This window comes from Marmota monax, unplaced genomic scaffold, assembly GCF_021218885.2.
Source record: "Marmota monax isolate L192 unplaced genomic scaffold, Marmota_monax_Labrador192_F-V1.1 WCK01_AAM20220418_F8-fsc00269, whole genome shotgun sequence".
In the NCBI taxonomy this organism is placed as follows: Eukaryota; Metazoa; Chordata; class Mammalia; order Rodentia; family Sciuridae; genus Marmota; species Marmota monax.
In genome coordinates this window covers 932,412-953,936 of record NW_026694072.1, presented here as the reverse complement: position 1 = coordinate 953,936, position 21,525 = coordinate 932,412, and the positions used below count along the sequence as shown (strand labels likewise).

The 21,525-nt window shown below is 50.8% G+C and overlaps 1 protein-coding gene across 1 annotated transcript in view; it reads right to left on the bottom strand.

Annotated features, from left to right (window-relative positions):
• Window positions 1-21,027, bottom strand: part of Svop (SV2 related protein) — an 82,725-nt gene extending 61,698 nt beyond the window's left edge. The window contains exons 1-2 of the mRNA XM_046464351.2: window positions 20,802-21,027; window positions 2,305-2,465 (exon numbers count right to left, since the gene is read on the bottom strand). Coding sequence (XP_046320307.1) covers window positions 2,305-2,465; window positions 20,802-20,836 — 196 coding nt within the window. The 5' untranslated portion in view covers window positions 20,837-21,027. The remainder of the gene's footprint in view (window positions 1-2,304; window positions 2,466-20,801) is intronic.
• Between the last annotated feature and the right edge of the window lie 498 nt (window positions 21,028-21,525).

Sequence of the window (21,525 nt, the reverse complement as noted above, 5' to 3'; positions counted from 1 at the left end):
AGTGGGGGCTGAGCTCAGGGCCTTGTGGGTGCTAGGCAGGCGCTCCCCTCCTGAGCTGTGTCCCCAGCCCAGGATGACAACAGGAACAGCACTAACGTGGGGCGTTGCCGAGAGCACCCTGTATGCCAGGTCTACACCGAGAACTCACTGTGCCTTGGGTCATCAAATGTCCATCACAACTCTAGGAATTAAGGTGCCACCAGCCCCATCTGGAGGGGGATGGCACCTGCCCGGGTGGCAGACTAGTGCACAGTAGGCCGGGAGGTGAGTCGGATCAGCCTGAGGTCAAAGCCTCTGCTCTCAACTCCCACCATGGCTGCTGCCTATTGGATCTGCTGGGAACAGGTCCTGGGTTCCACCCTCCTTGGTTGGGAGACTGGGGCATTTAGGAAAGCATGGAATGTTCTCGTCACTCAGCCTCAGGTGGACATGGGAGTCTGACACCAGGTCCCACGTTCCATCTTGGGTCCCTTATTGGACCCTCCTGTGTTCAGAGGCTGCACAAGGTCATAGGGCTATGAGGCCTGATTGCTTGGGTATAAGTCCCAGCTAATTGGCTAATTCCTAGCTGCACAAGCCTGAGGAAGACACCGAACCCTCTGTGCTCCAGTTCCTTACTGTAAGGACGGGGACGACGCTGACAGTGCCAACGGCCACTGCTGTGGGGATGGAATGGGAAACACAGGTAGCTGCTCAGAGCAGCAACTGGCATGGAGAAAGTCCTCAGCCAATGACAGCTGCTCCCACACCTCTGTCATCATCACACCATCATGGTCATCACCATCACCACCACCATCACCATCATCATTACTATCACCACCATCATCACCATCATCACCTCCACCATCACCATCACCATCATCATCACCACCACCATTATTATCACCACTATCATCACCATCATCATCACTATCCCCAACATCACCACCATCACCACCACCACCATCATCATCATCACCATCATCATTACTATCGCCATCATCATCACCATTATCATCACCGCCATCACTATTATCCCACCACCACCATCACTGCCACCATTATCATCACCATCATCATCACTATCTCCACCATCACCACCACTAACACCATCACCACCATCATCACTATTGCCACCATCATCACCATTATCATCACCACCATCATCATCATCCCACCACCACTATCACCACTACCATCACTATCACCAACATCACTACCACCACCAACATCATCACCACCATCACCATCACCATTATCATCATCACCACCTTCACCATCATCCCACTACCACCAGCACCACCACCATTATCATCACCACTATCATCATCATCACTATCAGCACCATCATCACCATTATCATCACCACCACCATCATCACAAAGATCCCATTGCCACCATCATTGCCACTACCATCACCACCACCACCACCACCACCACCATCACCACCATCATCACCACTATTATCCTGACTATCATCTCTTACCAACGACCTGTGCTGATGAGATGAACTGGGTTCAAAGGAGTTGGCTGCAACATTAAACTAAGAAAATGGCGAAGAACTCAGGCAACACACGGACACGAGTGTGGGACTGCTCTGTGACCTTCGGGGTCAGCTTCCATGCTGGAAAGTGCTGTAAAAGGGGGGGCACGCACCTGGAATCTCTTTATTTTTATAAGGGGGGGACACACAAAGGATTTTCCATAGAATATTCTGCACCAAATAAGGCAGTTAGGGATAAGGTTTCAAAGGTGGAGTCTTGCTTCGTGGTGTCCTGTGGTCAGCAGATCGACATCTTGGCAAGTCACGCCCACCTCAGGTGCTGCGTGGGATCACAGGCAGAGCGAGAGGAGAGGCACTTGCATCGCACAGCCCAATCGGCGTGCAATGCCAGACCTGTCCCCTCATACGGCTACTAGGAGCATAGCTCACACACAGCCCACGAGTGGCTCACGACAATGATCACCACTATCATCACCATTATCATCACCATCACTACCATCATCACTACTATCACTATCACCATCACTACCACCACCACCATCCTCACCACCATTGTCCCCGTCACCATCCCCACATCCCCACACCCCCATTGCCATCCCTGCTGCTGCCATCGTCAGCAAGTGTCATGCAGTGATGTGACTGGCAGGGATTGTGATGTGACCCTGTGCTGAAGTGAGCCACAGAGAGCAGCCTACATTCCCAGTGTCACCCCTGGAACCTCGGTGCGCCCCCCAACTGCCCTCCATGGGAACTTTCTGAAAGCGCCACCTGGGGAGGCCACCTGGACCTGGTCTGATGCCCGAGTGGCCCGGCTCGCTCACCGTCGGTGGGATTGGCGAACTCCTTGGGCACGGCCGCCCCATCGTCCAGCTCGACCGCCTCTAGGCCCCCCCGGACCCCTTCAATCTGGACCTCATGCTCTCCCGAGGCCGCGTCGTCCTCTGACCTCGCGCTCTCGCCTGTGCGACGGAACTTCACCACCCTAGGGAAGAGAGCAGGTCCCATTAGCATGGCCAGGTCGCGTCCCCAGTGGCCTCACCGCGCAGCCCTTGGGCCCAAGACAGGTGAGACGCCTTCCTCTCCTGATATGGAGAGGGGAGCAGGTGGCGGGTGGCTCTTCTATTCAGCGGGGTGAGGTGAAGAAGAGTGACAACTCCCAGTTATTCTACCAGGGCTGGTCAGTTGGCCAGGCTGCGCACTGCACAGTGCCAGGCTCTGAGACCTGAACGCTGCTGAGCAGTATAGCACGGTCACACATCGCTTCACACCGAGGACACTGCTGGGAAAGTGTCACTAGGTCATTTCCTAGTTGGATGATCATGACAGAGAACACTCACACAGACTAACACAGATTCTGGGCGACACACTTGCGGAACCACCGTCACATACAAAGCCCGTCGCTGGCCAAAGGAGTGACAGGCTCTGCACCATCGTATATGTTTCAGAATCTGGACTCGCCTGCCCCTCCACGGAACACCAGCAACAATTTGGTCACCTGCGGTTTACATGAGACCACAAAAAGTTTCTTGCAGTTGTTTTTTTTTTTTTTAATTTAAAGTGGATGCCAACATTTTTTAATTGAGAGAATTTACACTACAGGTCAGATTTCCAGATAGAAGGCTATTTATCTGGTCATCGGTGTTCATACTCTACAGAACTGTGGCTAGACCTAGGCAGTGGTGGCCCCTTCAAACGGGACTATGCTCCACTATGACCACAGTCTCCTCTTCTCCAAATAATCTGCAGCCCGGAGTGTCTTTTACCACTTACCCTTACACGTGTCCTGCCTTCCTCTCTCATTGGCACTTTGCCCCATCTGTCTGGCCCAGTAAGGCATGTGAATTGAGACTCCATACACCCCACTCTCGTGAAATTCACTCCTTCAAACTTGGTGACTCTGAACAGCAGTTTCTTCCTCTGGCACTGAGAGGCAAAATTACCTGCCTCCTTCAAACTTTTTATTCCAAAATACAAAACTCGCTGGCTGCCAGCCCCTTGGTGGTGCCTGAGATAACAGCGCGGGCAGCCAGGTATGTTCAGGACCTCACGGCCTCACAGGGGAAGATGATTCAATATGTAACACTCATTTCTATCAAACTTGAAAAAAGTTTGGCGTGTCAGGGGCATGAACAGCAGAGGGGCTGTATGAGCAACAGGACAGCAAAGTTGATTAGTGTCTTAAACAGGTTAAAGAAAAAGAGAGATAGCTAGGCATGGTGGCTCACACCTGTAATCCCAGCAACTCAGGAGGCTGAGGGGGGAGGATCACAAGTTAGCCTCAGCAACTCAGGGAGACCCTGTCTCAAAATGAAAAATAAAAAGGGCTGGGGAAGTGGCTCAGTGGTAGAGCACCCATGGGTTCAATCCCAGTTCCCAAAAAGATAGAGTGTGTGTGTGAGAGAGAGAGTGAAATCTAAATAACAATAGTGCTACTATTATTAATTCACATTATTCCATGTATTTAAGCAAAGATAACTAGTGCTCTGGCATAGAAAGTGTTTACGTCAAAGGTGCAGGGAATTTTTTTATTAATTTGTACCAGGGATAGAACCCAGGAGGGCTTAACCACTGAGCCACATCCCCAGCCCTTTTATTTTGATTTTGAGGGGTCTCATTTAGTTGCTTAGGGCCTTGCTAAATCACCGAGGCTGGCTTTGAACTCACAATCCTCCTGACTCAGCCTCCCGAGCTCCTGGGATGACAGGTGTGGGCCACCACGCCTGGCCAAGTGCAGGGAATTTGTTCTGCTTGGGAACTTCTTCTAGAAAACACAGATGAGAAATCAGAGATTATGTTAATAACTGTAGCTTTGCTCTTCATCAACAAGAAGAAATATTTGCAAGTCATCTATGTGGTAAGCATTCAATGTCCAGAATATACAAAGAACTACAACTCAGCCACAGAAAAAGACGAACAGCCCAATTTAATGTCTATTTGAGTAGACATTTCTTTAGGGAAGATATGCGGCCAGGCGCAGTAGTGCACGCCTGTAAGCCCAGCGGCTGGGGAGGCTGAGGCAGGAGGATCACAAGTTTGAGGCCAGCCTCAGCAACTTAGCAAGGCCATGAGCAACTCAGTGAGACCCTGTCTCAAAATAAAAAGTAAAAAGGGCTGGGGATGTGGCTCAGGGGTTACACGCTCCTGGGCTCAATCCCTAGTACCAAAAAAAAAAAAAAAAGAGGCAGGTAAAGACCCCAGGAAGACTATGACCTTGAAGGTGTGAGGGAAAGAGATGCGGTGTCTTCAACTGAATTATGGTTGATCGGTGACAGTTTCATATGGCTCAACCTTATGCAGGACAGTAGGAGCAGAGTTATTCTCTCTGTTACCTACGTAATTTTATATTCTAGAAATATTTCAAATTACAACTTTGTGTGTGTGGGGGGGGGGAGGGGGGCAGATAGGACAGGGAGCCGCTGGGCAAGGACGTGGCTTCTGTTGACATCTAGACTCAACCTGGGAGCCCTGGGTGGGAGCTGGGCACCAGGAGAGGGATGGGGGTTTCACAGGGTCAGCACCCGCTGGCCCCGTGCAGAAGGCTGACCTCCCAGGCTGGGGGGGCTGCCGTCCGCCCAGGGCATCCTCCAGGCCAGATGGCAGCAGGTAGCCATACCGGTCCACAGCGGCAGCACTGGGGGAGGAGCCAGCCCCGCAGAGGGACTCTGCCCTGGGCACCACCGTATCTGCCGCAATCAGGTTCCCGCCGCGTTATTGCACCGATTAATTCCAAAGCACTCTGCAGAGGGAGGGGTGATTAATCACTGACTTCCCCCCCAAACTTCCTAGATTAAAGCTCTCAACCCGCACATCTAGTCATTGAGCACGTGCCAAAAGCCAAGTCCTACCTGAGCCCTTTCTATAATCCCCTATTAACCTGACAACCAACCTATGGATTCCATACTATCATGATACTCATTCTGCGGACAAGGAAAAAGATGCTCAGAGAGGTTAAGGCGCCGGCCCTCGGCCACACAGCCTGCGGGAGCTGAGATTTCAGCCTGGGTGCCTCAGTTGGAGTCACTGATTCGGTGCCTCTCCCAGCATGTCTGGCGTAGGAGTGGACCCTCTCCTGAGCTGACCTGCAGGGGCACGCTTGCCAGACACAGGAATCAGGGGTACGGCTCAGTTCCAGCCCGGCTGACTGCAGTGGCCGTGCAGGGGTTCTGGAAGCCGGAGCCTCGACCCCTCGGGGCTGTTGCAGCAGATGGCCGCGCCCCACCCCCACAAGATCGGATTCAGGGCTGGGCGTTTCTAAGTCTCCAGATGTTGCTGATCTGGGAGCTGCTTCTGTGCATCAGGGCCCCCTCCCAGCCCCCCACTGGGGAGCAGTCACACAGAGGGACCTGCCAAGGGACCGGCCCTGAGAAGCCACGCCCACGGGGCTGGCTGAGCTGGGGCCCAGAGGACCGTCCCTGGGTCTGGAGCTTGCCTATCTTGCAGGGGAAGGAGATGAAGTTCCTCAGGACCGGCCTCTGCTTACAAGGCCCACCCGGCTCAGCACGTGCCCAGCCAGAGCCCCGTTTGATCCAGTTTGTGTTAATTTAGGAGAGGGGATGCTGATGGACACAGGGGGCGCCTATCATCCAGCTCTCAAATACCACTGCCCACGGTTGCCCCCTCGCATTTGCCAACATCTGGGGAGTAAATGCTTCCCTGGTGGCAATTTCAAGCTACCAATGGTTAAGTAACAGGCTCCAAAAGTTCCTGAATATTTAACCATCAGTCTGCTCTCTGGCGCTAGTGTGAGAAGGTTCTAGTACATTACTGTTAAAAAAAAGAAAAAAAGAAAAAGATCAAATATGATATGTCAAGAGCTTTATAATGTTTTGAACAACCAATAAATAAAATAAAATAAAAAAATAATAAAAAAAAGAAAGAAAAAGATCTCAAAACGGACTCACGCCACAACACAGATGAACCCCCAAAACAGAGTCACACAATCCAGTCACAAGAGGCCCCGGAGGACAGAATCCACTCACATGAAATGTCCAGGGTAGGCAAATCTGGAGAGAGGAAGTAGAGGGGTCACGGAGGGTCAGAGGCAGGGGACTGCCTGGGAGTGGGCAGCTGCTGCTTAGTGTGTCCAGGGGTTTCCTTTTATTTATTTATTTTTAATATATATTTTTAAGATGTTGATGGATCATTATTTTGTCCCTTTGCTTTTATGCGGTGCTGAGAATGGAACCCAGTGTCTCACACATGCTGGGCAAGTGCTCTACCACTGAGCCACAACCCCAGCTCCCCAGGGGTTTCCTTTTAAGGTGATGAAGATGTTACAAGACCAGACAGAGGTGAGGCTTGTATAACACTGAGCCCGTGTTACATCACCAACTGTACATGCTAAAAAGGTTAAAACGATATGTATATATAATTGCAGGACTTGGGGGATGGGGAGTACCAGAGATTGAACTCAGGGGCACTTGACCACTGAGCCCCATCCCCAGCCCTATTTCATAATTTATTTAGAGACAGGGTCTCACTGAGTTGCTTAGCGCCTCTCTTTTGCTGAGGCTGGCTTTGAACTCGCGATCCTCCTGCCTCAGCCTCCTGAGCTACTGGGATGACAGGCGAGCACTACTGCACCAGGCTAAAATGATACATTTTATGTTGTGTGTATTTTGCCATCTAGAAAGAAAAGGAAAGGAAACCCCTCAACTCTTGGCACTGCCAGGGACGTTAGTGGAATTCATTTAGCCAACACGTATTAACTGAGCACCTGCTTTGTGCCAGGCTCAAGGGTGCTGCTGGGATTATGAGGTGAGCCAACTACTCAGACTCCTGCCTGCAGTGCTCACCCTCTCCTGGGAGGGGACAGGGGTTAAAACATAGTTAGCCATCTGCCAGCTGGTGGCATACACAGGCGGTCCAGCTACTGGGGAAGCTGAGGCAGGAGGATCACTTGAGCTCAGGAGTTCTGGGCCAGCCCAGGGGAAGGGAAAAAAATGTATACCTGCGGAGAGAAAGAGGAGCACCATGCAGGTGTCTTGCACGTGGTGAGAGATCCTGTGTATATAAAAGGCTCCCGTTGAGAGAAGGTGACATTCCAAGTCTGGAACCCACTAAGTAAGGGGTGATGTGAAACAGGCTTCAGAGGGGGAACCCCAGTGAGCAAGGGCCCCGACCCGAGGAGCAGCCCCCAAATAAAAAATATCCATAGCTCCCTCCCCCTTGGTATGCACAGAGGACAGAAAGGTGGAGGAACACTTCGGGGAGAGAAGGGAACTAATATCTACCCACATCCTCAATTTGTTTTTAAGGATGAAGGGAAGGCCCATGGACCGCCCCTGACTCAGGATAACATCCCAGAAGGGCAGGACCCTGTGGCCCGACCCCCTCCTGGAGGACTCCGGCTAGGCGTCCTCCCTGCAAGGACCATCCACGGCTCCCTACTTCCTTCTGGGACCGAGAAGGTAATGTGGGATGTCTTTGCCAATCTCACTGCGCCCACCCAGAATTGTCCTGCGCTGGCAATTCCTTAGAGGGTCAGAGACAAGACGGCACAGGCTGGCTGGACCGTGGGACAGGGACAGATGGGGTGGGTCACAAGCCAGGCCCGGGGCTCTGTGCTCCGTGTGGACCATGTCATTGGCTCTTCTTCTCTCTGGCTGTGTCCTCTCCACAGATGAGGACCCCTCAGCACGGAGGAGCCGGGAGCTTGCCTGAGGTCACCCGAGAAGTGGCTTAAGCCAAGCTTTGGCCAAGCTTCCTGACTTCAGAGTCCCCACTCCAGCCACCCTGCTGTGTCCTGTCCTGCTGCCACCATGCTGCTTTGGTTGGCCTTGGTTGTCACAGCACAAAAACGAGGGACAATCATCAGGAGGGGAGCAATCACATTATGGCCCATGTGTTAAGAAAATGCGTCATGAATCCAAGAGCCAAAGGCGTGACTACCTGAGTGTCCCCAGGCAGATGAATGGAGTGACAAAATGTGGCTTCTTCATATAATGGAATATTATTCCCTGCTAGAAATACAGGATTTTTTTTTTTTTTAGTACTAGGGATTGAACCCAGGGCTGCTTCACCACTGAGCCACATCCCCAGCCCTTTTTTATTTATTTATTTTTAAAATATTTATTCTTAAGTTTTAGGTGGACACAATATCTTTATTTTATTTATTTATTTTTTATGTGGTGCTGAGGATCGAACCCAGGGCCACAGTGCTAGGCGAGCACTCTACCACGGAGCCCCGTCCCCAGCCCCTTTGTATTTTATTTAGAGACGCTGGTCTCACGGAGTTGCTTAGGGCCTCACTAAGTTGCTGAGGCTGGCTTTGAACTTGGGATCCTCCTGCCTCAGCCTCCTGAGCCGCTGGGATTACGGGGGGTACGCCCTGTGCCTGTCTGAATCAAGGAAAATTTGACACATCCCTGAACCTTGAAGGCACCTTTTCTTAGGGAAATAAGTCAGACACAAAAGGTCAAGGTCCAAATGTGATTCCTTTCATAGGAGGGGGACTCTAGAGTAATCAAATTCAGAGACAGAAAGCTGAAGAGTGGTCCCCAGGCCTGGGGGAAGACGAGGAATGGGGAGTCGTGCCCATCGTGAAAGATGGAAAGACTCTGGGGAGGGGTGTAGAGAGGGCGGCACAGCACTGCTGAGGGTGTTTAGATGCCTCTAATGTTCAAATCTGTGAAGATGTCGATTTCATGTATTTTTTCCATAAAGAACACACACACACACACACACACACAAGCTGATCCAAAGGCCAATGGGGAAGAGCGCTGAGGTCTGTTATGAGATGTGCTAGAACACGGTCCTGAGACTTGGTCCTTGCTACCCAAGGACTTCACTGTGGGCTGAATCAGAGGCCCCGACACCCCTAGGAGCTTGTCAGACATGCAGTCTCAGTCCCCAACAGACCTACTGACTCGCCATCTGCACATTTTTTTGGGGGGGGGCGGAGTGAACTCAGGGGCACTCAACCCCTGAGCCCCATCCCCAACACTATTTTGTGTTTTATTTAGAGACAGGGTCTCACTGAGTTGCTTAGGGCCTCACTTTTGCTGAGGTTGGCTTTGAACTTGCGATCCTCCTGCCTCAGCCTCCTGAGCCACTGGAATGACAGGCAAGCACCACCGCACTGGCACCATCTGCATCTTAACTATACCCAGAGCAGTTTGCAAGCAGCTGAAGTCCATCCAATCCCTTCTAGAAAGATGCTCCTGAGAAGTCAAAGACAGTTGTCATTTCTCTTTCTCCTGGGGAGGAGGACTGGATGGGAAAAAGGAATCTTGAAGGAAGTGACATTTTCTGCCTTTTCTTTTGGGACCATCAGGAATATCCAACATTTTAAACCGAGGCATCCATTGCATTTATTATCAATATATGAATAACAGCAGGGACGATTCGCTGAGCCCTCGTTCCTCCTGTGGCTCTGTGCTGAGCATGTTTACAGGGACCACGTAACTAGGGCTAGTAGGACCCGACGCCAGGTTTGAGCTTAAAGAACCAACCCGAGCACCGTGGGCAGCGAGCCTGCGCTGGCCGCCCGCCCACCAGCCTCCTTGAGGTCCCCTCTCCACCTTGACCTCCACCTTGACCTCCACGACCTCAGCAAATGTGCCTCTGAGCAGCCGGCTCGGCCCCCTGCAGGCTCTGTTCTGGCAAACCGCCCGCTTGGAGCCAGGGCGACATTGCTTATTGAGGCCTGTCTTCAACACAGCACTAAAAAGAGACCTGTGACACTAAAGGACGCTCAGGCTACATCTTGAATCTGTTGGGTTCCTAAAAGTATTCATCAATGACACGGGGCCGAGACTTCCCCGGGGAGAAAAGAATGGAAAATGAAAGAAGAAGGAAATGGCGGTGGCATATGTCACCTACCCGAGGGCTTCTACAACAGCCGGGCGCACATATTTCTTGGCACTGGTGATACGTGTCACATATAGAGCTGATAGTTTACCAAAATAGCCGGGAACATTCACTTTACATAATTTTGCTCTGTCGGGGAGAGAACTTGAAGAAAAAGCTGTCAACTTAAGAGGTCTTGTTTACCCCCTCAGGATCTCAAATTAGGTCCTGTGACTCGATTGGGGTATTGAGATAAGGAAGTTTTTCTCTTTTCATTGGAATTTCTGGACTGGATTCCTTGAGTTCATGGCTCTATTTGTTGGAAAAAGTAGCTCACACCCAACTGTGACTGTCACGGAGACAGGTGATCAACCTAGGAAAGGAGAGAACCCAGTTCTGGCAGACAGACTAACGTGGGCTTGAATCTCCCTACTTATGCCATGTAGTTGCTGGGTGACCCCGGGTGGGTTACTCCACCTCTCTGAGTTTCCAATTTGGTGGTTTTAAGTGCGGATGGTAATTCCCACCTCCCAGGGCCGCTATGGAGAATGAAGAAGTCACTGTCTGGAGTGTCGTGGAGAAACTGGCCCAGCTGTTCGGCTAAGTGTCTACTGAGGACTGACTATGTGCTGGGTGCTGGGAGGAGGCACATAGTGGGACAAAGTGGTCTTGGTCCCTGCCCTTATGAAGCAGGTGCTCCAGGTGGGCAGGTGGTGGGCACGCAGGGAGAGACAAACCCAAATCTGTGCATTTGTAAATGAATGTTCCAGAACAGGAAGGAAACTGGGGGTGGTGAGGAGCAAGATGAAGGACCACTGGAGATGGACCCAGAGAAGAGTTCCCCGGGAAGACGGAGGTCCAGGGGACAAGGACGGTGACACCCGCAGTGGAGAGGACAGCTAGCCGAATGGCCAGGGGGTGGACCGAGGAGCAGAGGTCGGAGAGGTGCTGGACCGTGCCGCGCTCCAGAGAGCAAGGGGAGGCTTCCGGGCATCATCCCGAGACGGAGGAGAGGGCACTCGGCGGTTTTAAGCATCAGTGACAGAGAGGAAGGTGACCAGAGTCGGGCACACTGTCCCACAAGAGGGTGACAGAGGGTGACAGTGTTTGTTTAGCACTGTTCGGCACGGCTAGTCGGAATGATTTCAGCAGGCTCGGGGCCCGGGGGTGCGCAGGCTCACAGTGCCTGGTTTCGGGGTGATTAGGGCAGGTGGGGTGTGACCTGGAGCTTGAAAGCCCGCCCTTCAGGTGCCCGATAAGGGAGGTGGTTGGGGACAGGGACCTCTGGGGACATGAGCTAGTGTGCATTTCAAGACACACTGGCCCATGAGCCGCTGGCCACCTCTAAGAACTAATTGACCCTGGAAGGAGCTTCGGGGCATCTCTGGAACCGGACACCTACTGAGGGGTGAGGTCAGATGCCCCGTGCGCCGAGCGGCAGACCCTGCCAAGGTCACTCACCCGCAGACTTGGGAGGCCCCTTCCCCACAAGGCCACAGGGCGGATCTGCATGGTTCGGGGGGGGGTCCTCTCAGGGGCTGGACCTCTGTCTTCATTACCTGAGGTTCTGGACCATGAAAGAAGGGGCTTGTTCAATGTGGACCCCCAAGAACAGAGCCTGAACTTGTGGGTATCGGAGAGAAGGGAGCAGATTTCAACTCAAGGATGGAGCCTTCCCAGATCCAAAGTCCAGAGATGAAAAGGGTGGTCTTGGGAGGCAGGGGACTCCCCTTCTTGAGAGCCATCCTAGTGAGACCAGGAGTCACCCAGTGTGACCTGTATGCCTGGCTTCAGCCTGCCCAGCCCGAGCCTGAGGACTGGGAGCCACCTTCAGAGCCCCCGAGAGGTGCCATTAATACCTTGGGTTTACAGATAAATAACCGGGTTATTTCGATGATCCCGGGTCCCCTAGAGAGTTCATAGTGTCCTAGGACCTGGCCCAGTAGCTGGAACACCTGTGGTCTTAGCCAATCAGCCAGGGCTCCTCTGATGGCAAGGACAGCCCCAGGGAGGGGTACAAGGTGGCTCCCTGGGCCACGCTCCAGGCTTGGTGTCTTCACATCTCTGCGGAGTTGGGCTCCGGAATCTGAGTTTTCATAAGACGGTGACAAGTGGCCACAGAACTTTGAAAGTCACCGCTTGTTGCCCTCCCGCTCCGAACTGGGGAGATGGACTAGGAGAGGTCGGATGTCACGTCCTTTAAGGTCCCTTCTGCTCCTGAGTGCCCAGAAGTCTATGATTCATGGCGATTCTCGCTCCCTGTGGATTCTGTGGATTTGTATTTTCCCGCCTCCGGCATCGACCTCAAAAGCAACGGCCTCATTATCCAGATAATGGCCCACTAGCCGACGGAAGGTAATGATCCCAAATAAATAACAGTGACCGTTCACAGAGCCCTGAGCGTGTGCCGGGAGGGAGCTGTGCTGAGCAGGTCAGCAGCATCGATTGAAGGAAAATGTTCGCCCTGATAAAGGGGGGTCCCATTGCCACCCCACCTCACAGATGATGACACTGAGGCCCAGAGTAGACAAGTAACTCACTTCCTGCCCTCGCTCCTGGAACTTGGTCTTTTGCTAAGGGAACAGCCATGGATCATGGAAGAAGCACGTGTTGCCAAGGAAATGGTGCCGGGGATGGGTGGCCGTGACCCTGAATGGAACCAGGCGCCCATCGCAGGGTTTACACCCTCAGTCTTTTAGAGCTGAAAGTGCCCTTCAAGGTGACCCCGCCGAGCTGAATGCACTGCCCAAGATCTCAGGCAATGACTTACATGCAGATTGTACCTCCACCTGTGCTGGGGCGGACCCCAGGGCCTTGGTATGCTCCACGGCACTCCCCTCCGAGCCATCCCCTCAACCCTGACCTCCGTAGTTCCTGTGGACAGCCCAGAGAAGACCCCACGGCTGGTGCTCGAAAGCCACTGTCAAGGTCAATGGGCCCTGAACAACCCTCCCTAAGACCTAAGGGGTCTCTTTGCAAAACAGACTTTCTTTGGCCCCAGAACTGTATCCCCTGGTGTGAAGCTGCCGGAATGAAATGTGAATGTGTTTGGAATGAAGGGGTGAGTCTCAGGGGAATGGCAGCCAACAGGAAGTCTCCTGGGTGCCTTTGCCACCTACCCTAGTCTGTGTCTCTGTGCAGCAGTCTCTCAGTTAGAAGAAACAGAACCTGAGTCTAACTCTTTGAGAACTCGAACACAATCCTTTCCCTGGTTCACCTGGACCCAAAGAGTTTCCCTGGGGCAATTTCAGAAATAATAATCATGTAATTAATGATGTATTATTCACAATAGCAAAAACATGGGATCAACTCATGTGTCCAACAGTAGATGAATGGATAAAGAAACTGTGGTATCTGTATTCAATGGAATATTATGCAGTCATAAAAAGGAAGGAAATCTTATCATTTGCTGCAATATGGACAAACCTGGAGGACTTTGTGTTAAATGGAATAAGCCAAACACTGAGAGACAAATATAGCATGCTCTTATTCAAAGACAAAAATCTAAAAGAATTGAACTCATAGAAGGAGAATATTGGCTTTCAGGGGCTTAGTGGGTGGGGGATTTAAGAGATGTTACATAAAGGGAACAAAATTTCAGTTATACAAAAGATAGAAATTCAAGAGCTCTGTCGTACAACATGGTGACTACAGTCAATGACGATAATCCATAGACCTGAAAATTGTTAAGACAGTGCATTTTAAGTATTCTCAGTTCCCAAAAATAAGCACACGAGGTAAGACACATATTAAATGACTTAGCCATTTGGTAATATATTACATATTCCAAAACAACATGTTGTACATCATGTATGATTTTGTCAATCAAAAATATTAAGAGTCACGTAAACAGTAAGTCAAATTGCCATTCTCCCAACCTCCCCCACTTTTTGGGGGGAGGTATCAGGAATTAAACCCAGGGGCACTCGACCACTGAGTCACATCCCCAGCCCTTTTTATATTTTATTTAGAGACAGGGTCTCACTGAGTCGCTTAGGGCCTCACTAAGTTGCTGAGGCTGGCTTTGAACTCGCGATCCTCATGTCTCAGCCTCCAGAGCTGCTGGGAGGACAGGCGTGAGCCACCAAGTCAGGCCATAGGAACCATTCTTGAGCATGCAGTTCTGTGGCATTGAGTATATTCACACTACTCACATTATTACACAACTACCACCACCATTCATCTCCAGAACTCACTTCATCTCACAAAACCTAAACTGCATACCTACTCAGTATTAACTCCCCATCCTCTCTTTCCCCCACCCTGGCAGCCACCTTCTATTTTCTGTATCTAGGAATGACTCTCGGTACCTTGTACAGTGTTTGTCCTTTTGTGACTGGCTTATTACACTTAGTGCAATGTATTCAAGCTTCATCCAGGCTATAGCGTGTGTCAGAATCTCCTTCTTTTTAAAGGCTGCATAATATTCCTTCACATGGATATGCCACGCTTTGCTCACCTATTTATCTGTGGATGGACAGAAGCTGTCCGCACGTTTTGGCTATTGTGAATGACACTACTGTGAACATGGGTGTGTGAATAGCTCCTACTACCCCAGTTTCGGTCCTGTGGGGTATACAGTTCTCCCTCATTATCTGCAGGGTCCAGGACCCTCCATGGACATCCACATCAGTGGATGCTCAATCCCTTCATTTGAAATGGTGTCGTATTCGCATAGACTACACGATCCCCCGACACCTTTCAAGCCCCTCTGGACTACTTACAATGTCTAGAACAAAGTGAATGCTAGGTAAACGTTGCTATGCTGTGTTTTATGGAGTGATAACAAGAAAAAGAGTCCGTACGTGTTCAGTACAGACACGATTTTTTTTCCAACCGTTTTTGGTCCATGGTTGGTTAACCCACGGATGTGGAACCCACAGATATGGAGGGCTGATTGTATACCCAAAAATGGTGTGGCTGGATCATACAGAATTCTGGTTTTAATTTTTTCCCAGCATCTGGGATTAAACCCAGGGACCCCTTACCATTAAGTCGCATGCCTTGCTCTTTCTATTTTTTAAAATTTTGAGACAAGGTCTTGCTAAGTTGCCGAGGTTGGCCTCACACTTGCAATCCTCCTGCCTCTGCCTCCCGAGTAGCTAGAATGACGGTGTGTGCCACCCGCCTGGCTTGTTTTTAGTTTTCTGAGGAGCCTTCATAGAGTTTCCCCTAGCAGCCACACCAAATATTGTCTGCGTCTACCAACAGTGAGCGAGAATTCCATTTCTCCACATCCTTCCCCCCACCCTACCCCAACCCCTGCTATTTCCTGGTTGGGGCTGGTCTGAGTTTAGTTTGGGGTTTTAGTGTGAGTCAGGGTCCACAGGGTAGGCTTCTGGGGGAAGGTGGCATCTGAGACCCAGTGAAGGAGAAGCAGAGTTCTCCGGGCAGGCGAAGGGTGCTGCTGAGGCAGGAGCCTACCTGGCCTCTTTTGGGAACAGCAAGGAGGCCAGATTGGGAGGCCTGGTGGGAGGGAGTGTGGGAGGAAGGGGGGAAGATGGGAGCCATGGGAGGGTTTGGAGCAGGGAGGGCTATGCTGTTCCAGCCGCTGTTGACAGTGGACTCTAGGGCCAGGGACGTAACAGGGAGACCACTGCGGTCAGTCCTGGTGAGAGAGCATGGGGACTCGAACCAGGAGATCACAGTAGAGGCAGAGAGAGGCTCGGAGTACCAGGTGACGCTGGCAGGCAGGACCAACAGGCGAGGGGGAGAGAGGGGTCTAAGTGGACCAAATGGGCAGGATGGTGTGACCATCAGGTACAGTTGGGAGTTGCTGAAAGAGGAGAGGGGAGGAGAGGTCAAGAGTTCAAGTTCAAACGTGCACCTTCGCATCACATCCAACATGGTTCTGCAAGGGAGTCCAGAGCGTCAGGGGCTCGACTGCCCAACCAAGCTGACGACGATCAGAGGAACAAACCGAGGGTGGACCAGCACCTCCCCTGAGCCCTGACCTTGAGCCAGACCCGGTGCTGACAGCTTCCCGGCAGTCATCTCCCCGGGCCTCACAACAGGGAGACCAGGAGCAGGCAGCAGATAAGCTCCTGTCTTCACAGGTGAACACCAGCCTTGGGCAGAGGAAGTCACTCACCCAAGGCCACCAAGATGGCCCTGGTGGAGCTGGGCTCTGACCCGATCCCATGTTTCACTTCTGTTACTGGTTAGGTCCAGCAGGAGTTGGGGGGAGGTTCACTGAGATCCGCAACTTAAGCTCCATTGCGAAAGAGGATTTGTGAGAAAGGAGAGGGAGGGTGAGGTCCCTGCTGTCCTCTGCAGTCGTCCCTTGAGTCACTGCTTCATTAGACTCCACTGGCCGATCCTGAGACACACCAAGTGCTGTTCCTCTTTAGGGCTTTCACCCATATTTCCCCCTCCATGGGAAATACTCATACTTTTTTTTGGTACCGGGGATTGAACCTAGGGGCACTTTACCACTGAGCCACATCCTCAGTCCTTTTATGTATTTCATTTTGAGACAGGGCCTCTATAGGTTGCCCAGGGAGGCCGTGAACATACTATCCTCCTGCCTCAGCCTCCTGTGTCACTGGGATTATGGGCATGTGCACCACTGTGCCTGGCTCATCCTGTCTCGTTTTCTAGATGACTCTTAGGTATCTCTGGGGGCTCAACTCAAATGTCACTTCCTCAATGAGGCCTTCCCTGATCCTCCAGAACAAGCCTCCTTGCACTGTGTAGTGAGAGCTCTTCAGACAATTCTCACAACTATTTGTGCCACGAGGTGTTCAGTGTCCACCTGGTTCACCAGAGCAGTGCTGGTCAACAGAATTTGGGAAATTGCTGCAACTACAGGAATGTTCTAGACTTAGGCTGCTCAAAACAGTAGCGACTAGTCACTTGTAGCCATTAAGCTTGTGAAATGACAGCCAGGTATGGTGGTGCACACCTGTCATCCCAGCAGCTGGGGGGGCTGAGCCAGGATCCCAAGTTCAAAGCCAGCCTCAGCAACTTAGTGAGCCCCTAAGCAACTTAGCAAGACCCTGTCTCTAAAATATATATATATATATATTTAAAAGGGCTGGGAATGTGGCTCAGTGATTGAAGGCCCCTGGGTTCAATCCCTGATATCAAAAGGGGAAAAAAAATATAAGCATGTGAAATGATTGAGGGACTTATTTTTACATAGTATATTATGCTATTAAATATTTCACATGAATTACATAATTGAAACTAATTTAGGCTTCAACTTAAATAACCACAGTTAGCTGACAGCTACCATATCAGACACTGCAGCTCTAGACTGTGATGTCCTTAAGGGCAAGGACCATTCTGTCTTTTTTTGTTTTTTTGGTACCAGGGATTGAACTCAGGGGCACTGGACCACCGAGCCCCATCCCCAGCCCTATTTTGTATTTCATTTAGAGATGGGATCCCACTGAGTTGCTTGGCGCCTCCCTTTTGCTGAGGCTGGCTCTGAACTCACGACCCTCCTGTCTCAGCCTCCTGAGCCACTGGGATGACAGGTGTGCGCCACTCACCCGGCCCATTCTGCCTTATTTAGCTGTAGAATCCTTTGCACCAAGGATGGTACCCAAGGAATCCATCCACCCATCCATCCAACTATCCACCCATCCATGCATGGATGTGGTCTGAAAAACTTGCTTTCAAGAAATCATTCTAGAAAAGAGGGACCTAAAAAGAAGTCTGACTTACACAAGGGCACATAATAAGGCAGAAGTGGATATAAAAAAAACTCTCAGCTGCCTGAATCTTCTGTACGTGATCCCATCCCCGAGTGAATAGCAGGTGGAAGACAAGGGTTATTTGCAGTCTCAAATGAACCACTCCAGAGCGGTGTGAAGGTGCCCCCAAATGCAAGGAAGGACTGTTTTCTTAGGCACCTTATCCCCTTTCCCCCCTTCCCATAACCCCATAAACTACTTAGTGGCTTATAATCTATTAACACTTGGCCTCCCACAGGACCGAGTCTGCTCCAAAGTCCACTCTTGCCAACCCTCTCTGAGGCACTCTGAATTTTTTTTTTTTAACCATATTGCTCTCAGGAAATCTGTTGCCTGCAATCTGTGCATAATATATGTAGGGTGTGGTTTAAAAAACATCTAAGTCGTGATTTGTAACCCACTCAGATTCGCACAGCTGTTTCTTTAGCTTACTCTTTTTTTATATATATAAATTGGGGTCAGCACATTTCAGGACTAATTTTGACTTCATTCAAATGTAGTTTGGGGTTTTCAAAGTACAATTTGGGGAGTCCAGCATTAGTGAACCTAGAGATTTTATTTTTTATAAATGATTTTTCAGATGTAATAATAGCAATAGCTGGTAAGGTGTTGGGTGCTTTGTAATCAGCCAAGCATTGAGCGTTTTTTATCTTATTTGATCTTTATAATAATTCTAGGATCCAAGTATTATTATGATATATATATTTTTTTGGGGGGTGCTGGGGACTGAACCCAAGACTTGTGCATACCAAGCATGAACTCTATCACTGAGCTACACTCCCTACCCCAAGATAGTGATTTCTATACCCAGATGGGAAGTGTCAGGGTCAGGAGTTGAACCCAAGTCTGTCTGCTCAGAGCCAATGTTCCCTCACAGTATACAATTTGACCTCTCTAATAGACATTAAGTCTATCAAACATCAGAAAGGGGAGGGGGAACGTGAAGGGGGGAAGATGGTAGAAATGAAATGTACATTATTACCCCTACGTATGGGTATGACTTCATGAATGGTGTGACTCTACATCATGTACAACCAGAGAAATGAAAAGTTGTGCTCCATTTGAGTTTTTTAAAAAAATAAAATTATTTTTTAAAAATTCAGAAAGAATAATCAAGAGACAACTCTGGGAATAGAACTGGGGTTTGGGAAGAGGGAGAATCACTTTTCATTCTAGTGTTTCTCTCTGAGCTTTACTATATTTATATATGTTATATAATCTATGCATATTTAAAACCAAATTAATTTTTTATTTTCAATAAGTAAAAAGCCTCTTCTTATTTTTACTCTGTGTGTGTGTGCATGTGTGTTGCTGGGGATCAAATGCAGGGCCTTGTGCCTCCCCAGCAAGTGTTGCTCCATGAGCTCCACCCCCACACCTATTTTTACTCCTTTTAAATTGAGCATAGAATTGTTATGATGATATCTCTATATTAGTAGATTAAATATACATACATCTTCTGCAAAGTTCACATGTTCTGACATCGTTTGAAAACGTATCCCATTAAATCTGGAGTTCCAATATATATATCCTTATTCCAAATACCATGATTTTTCTTTCCATTTTTTGAACCATCTTTTACTTTAGGATAATAGTTTGGTTTTTGACCACGCTGTTTATTTCCAATGAAAGTGGAATGTTTTCCTTGAGCGATTTGCATGCACTCAGACATTTACATTTTTATATATAGTCACATATCGACCTCTGGACCTTATAACTAGGCATCCTTCAGCATTTATGGAATAAGGCTATATATTCATAAGCCATGAGATTTGTGGACGAATTAATAAGCTCAAATTCTAAATTAATAAAAATTTTTCATGAAAATTAATTTTACACTGATTAAGAAGGAAACATTACAACCCCTTTCAGTACTCTGAGCCTCAGAGAGCTGTATCAGTCACACTAAAAGTCACTTGGGAGAATTCCTGGGTAGCTCAGAGGAGAATACACACCATTTTTTAAAGAAAATACACTCATGCTAACCATCACGTAACCTTTCCATGCTTTTACCATCCAAACGGCCAGTGATTCTAAAAATCAAAACAAAACCCTCAGAAATGTTCTTTTTAAGGACCCCTCTCCTACTCTTGGAATTTGCTTAAAACGCCTCACCCTCTGCAGCAGGAAAAATCCCTAAGCCCCTCTGCAAGGCCCTAGCCTTCCCATTGCTTGGTGCACGGTCCCCCAAGATCCCTGGAACAAATGTGGTATCCCTGAAAAATTCCGATCCTCAAAAAGAATGCCTGCCGGATGTCTCCAGGGTGAGTCCCACTCTAGCTGTGACATGTCTTTCATTCAGAAGGCGGCAGAGGCTTGGGCGACAGTGCCCACAGCCCTCTTCATTCACACACGCCCCACGAACCACAGGACTCTGCCCAGAGCCTCTCCTCTGGGAAGGAGCCCTGGCTTCTCAGAAACCGGCCTGCGACCTCCTCTCCCGGCTTCCCACGACACCTTGCAGGAACCGCGGGGACCTCGCGGCGTCGCAGGGCTGGGGAGGACCGCTGTCACGGCACGGACCCATCCGTGCAGCCCCATTCCCCCGCAGCAGCGGTGACAGCAGAGACCTCAGCCTCCCTGGAGCATCCGGAGCGAGTCAAGGAGAAAACCCGAGCCCGCGGCTGGCTCTGGGCAGCGGCTGCCAGCGCAGGAAACGGACTGAGTCAGGGACAGCGCGCGGGGCTGCGGGGAAGGAAAATGGCTCGTCTCCTCGGGCCTCTGCGCTCCGCCGAGCGCGCTCCCCCTCCCCCCTGAAGCCCCGCGGACAGGTCCCCGCCGCAGGTTTCGCGGTGACCCCCCTGCCCGCGCCCGGGCCCGGCACTCACGGCAGCTGCCTGAGCTGGAACAGGTCCTCCTCCATGTCCGCGCTGCGCCAGGACCAGCCCTTCTCATGGCCCTTACATGGTCGTGGCGACGGCGAGCGCGCGGGGTGTCGGCGCCGGGAGGCTTCCTTCCTCTCCCTCGGGCGGCAGCTGCTCGGGGGAGGGAGCCGCCGGGGACCGGCCCACGAGACAAAGCCACCGCCGCCGCCGCCACCGCCACCGGGAGACCGCGGCCGGGTGGGCGGAGAGGCGCGGGCGGAGGGCGGGGCCAGCGGCGAGGGCGGGGGCGGGGAGCGCGGGGAGGCGCAGCCTGCGGCGGGGCGGCGCGGGACCCCTGTGCTCCCCGCCCCTGACCAGGGCTCACCGCCTCTCCACGCCTTTATTTGCAGGGATGCATTCATGCGGTCACGATTGCATGCATTCTCGAAGCCCGGGTTGCTATAATAAATGCAGGGTAGGATTTCTTTTTTAAACGTATCTACTCATTTAAGCACTGTTTTATGGAGCACCTGCTGTCTGCCAGGCATGGCGATAGGCACGTAGTGTGTGATGGAACAAATTGGATGGATCCTTGTCAGCGCGGAGCTGAAGATCTAGGGAGGGTAATGCGTGTTTAGCCTGCCAAAGGCCACGCACGCATTCATTCCACAAGCTTTTGGGGGCGTTTCTACAGCCTTGGCTCTGCGGGGTCCCTGCCCTCAAGGTTCTTCTAGTTGAGTTCAGAGTT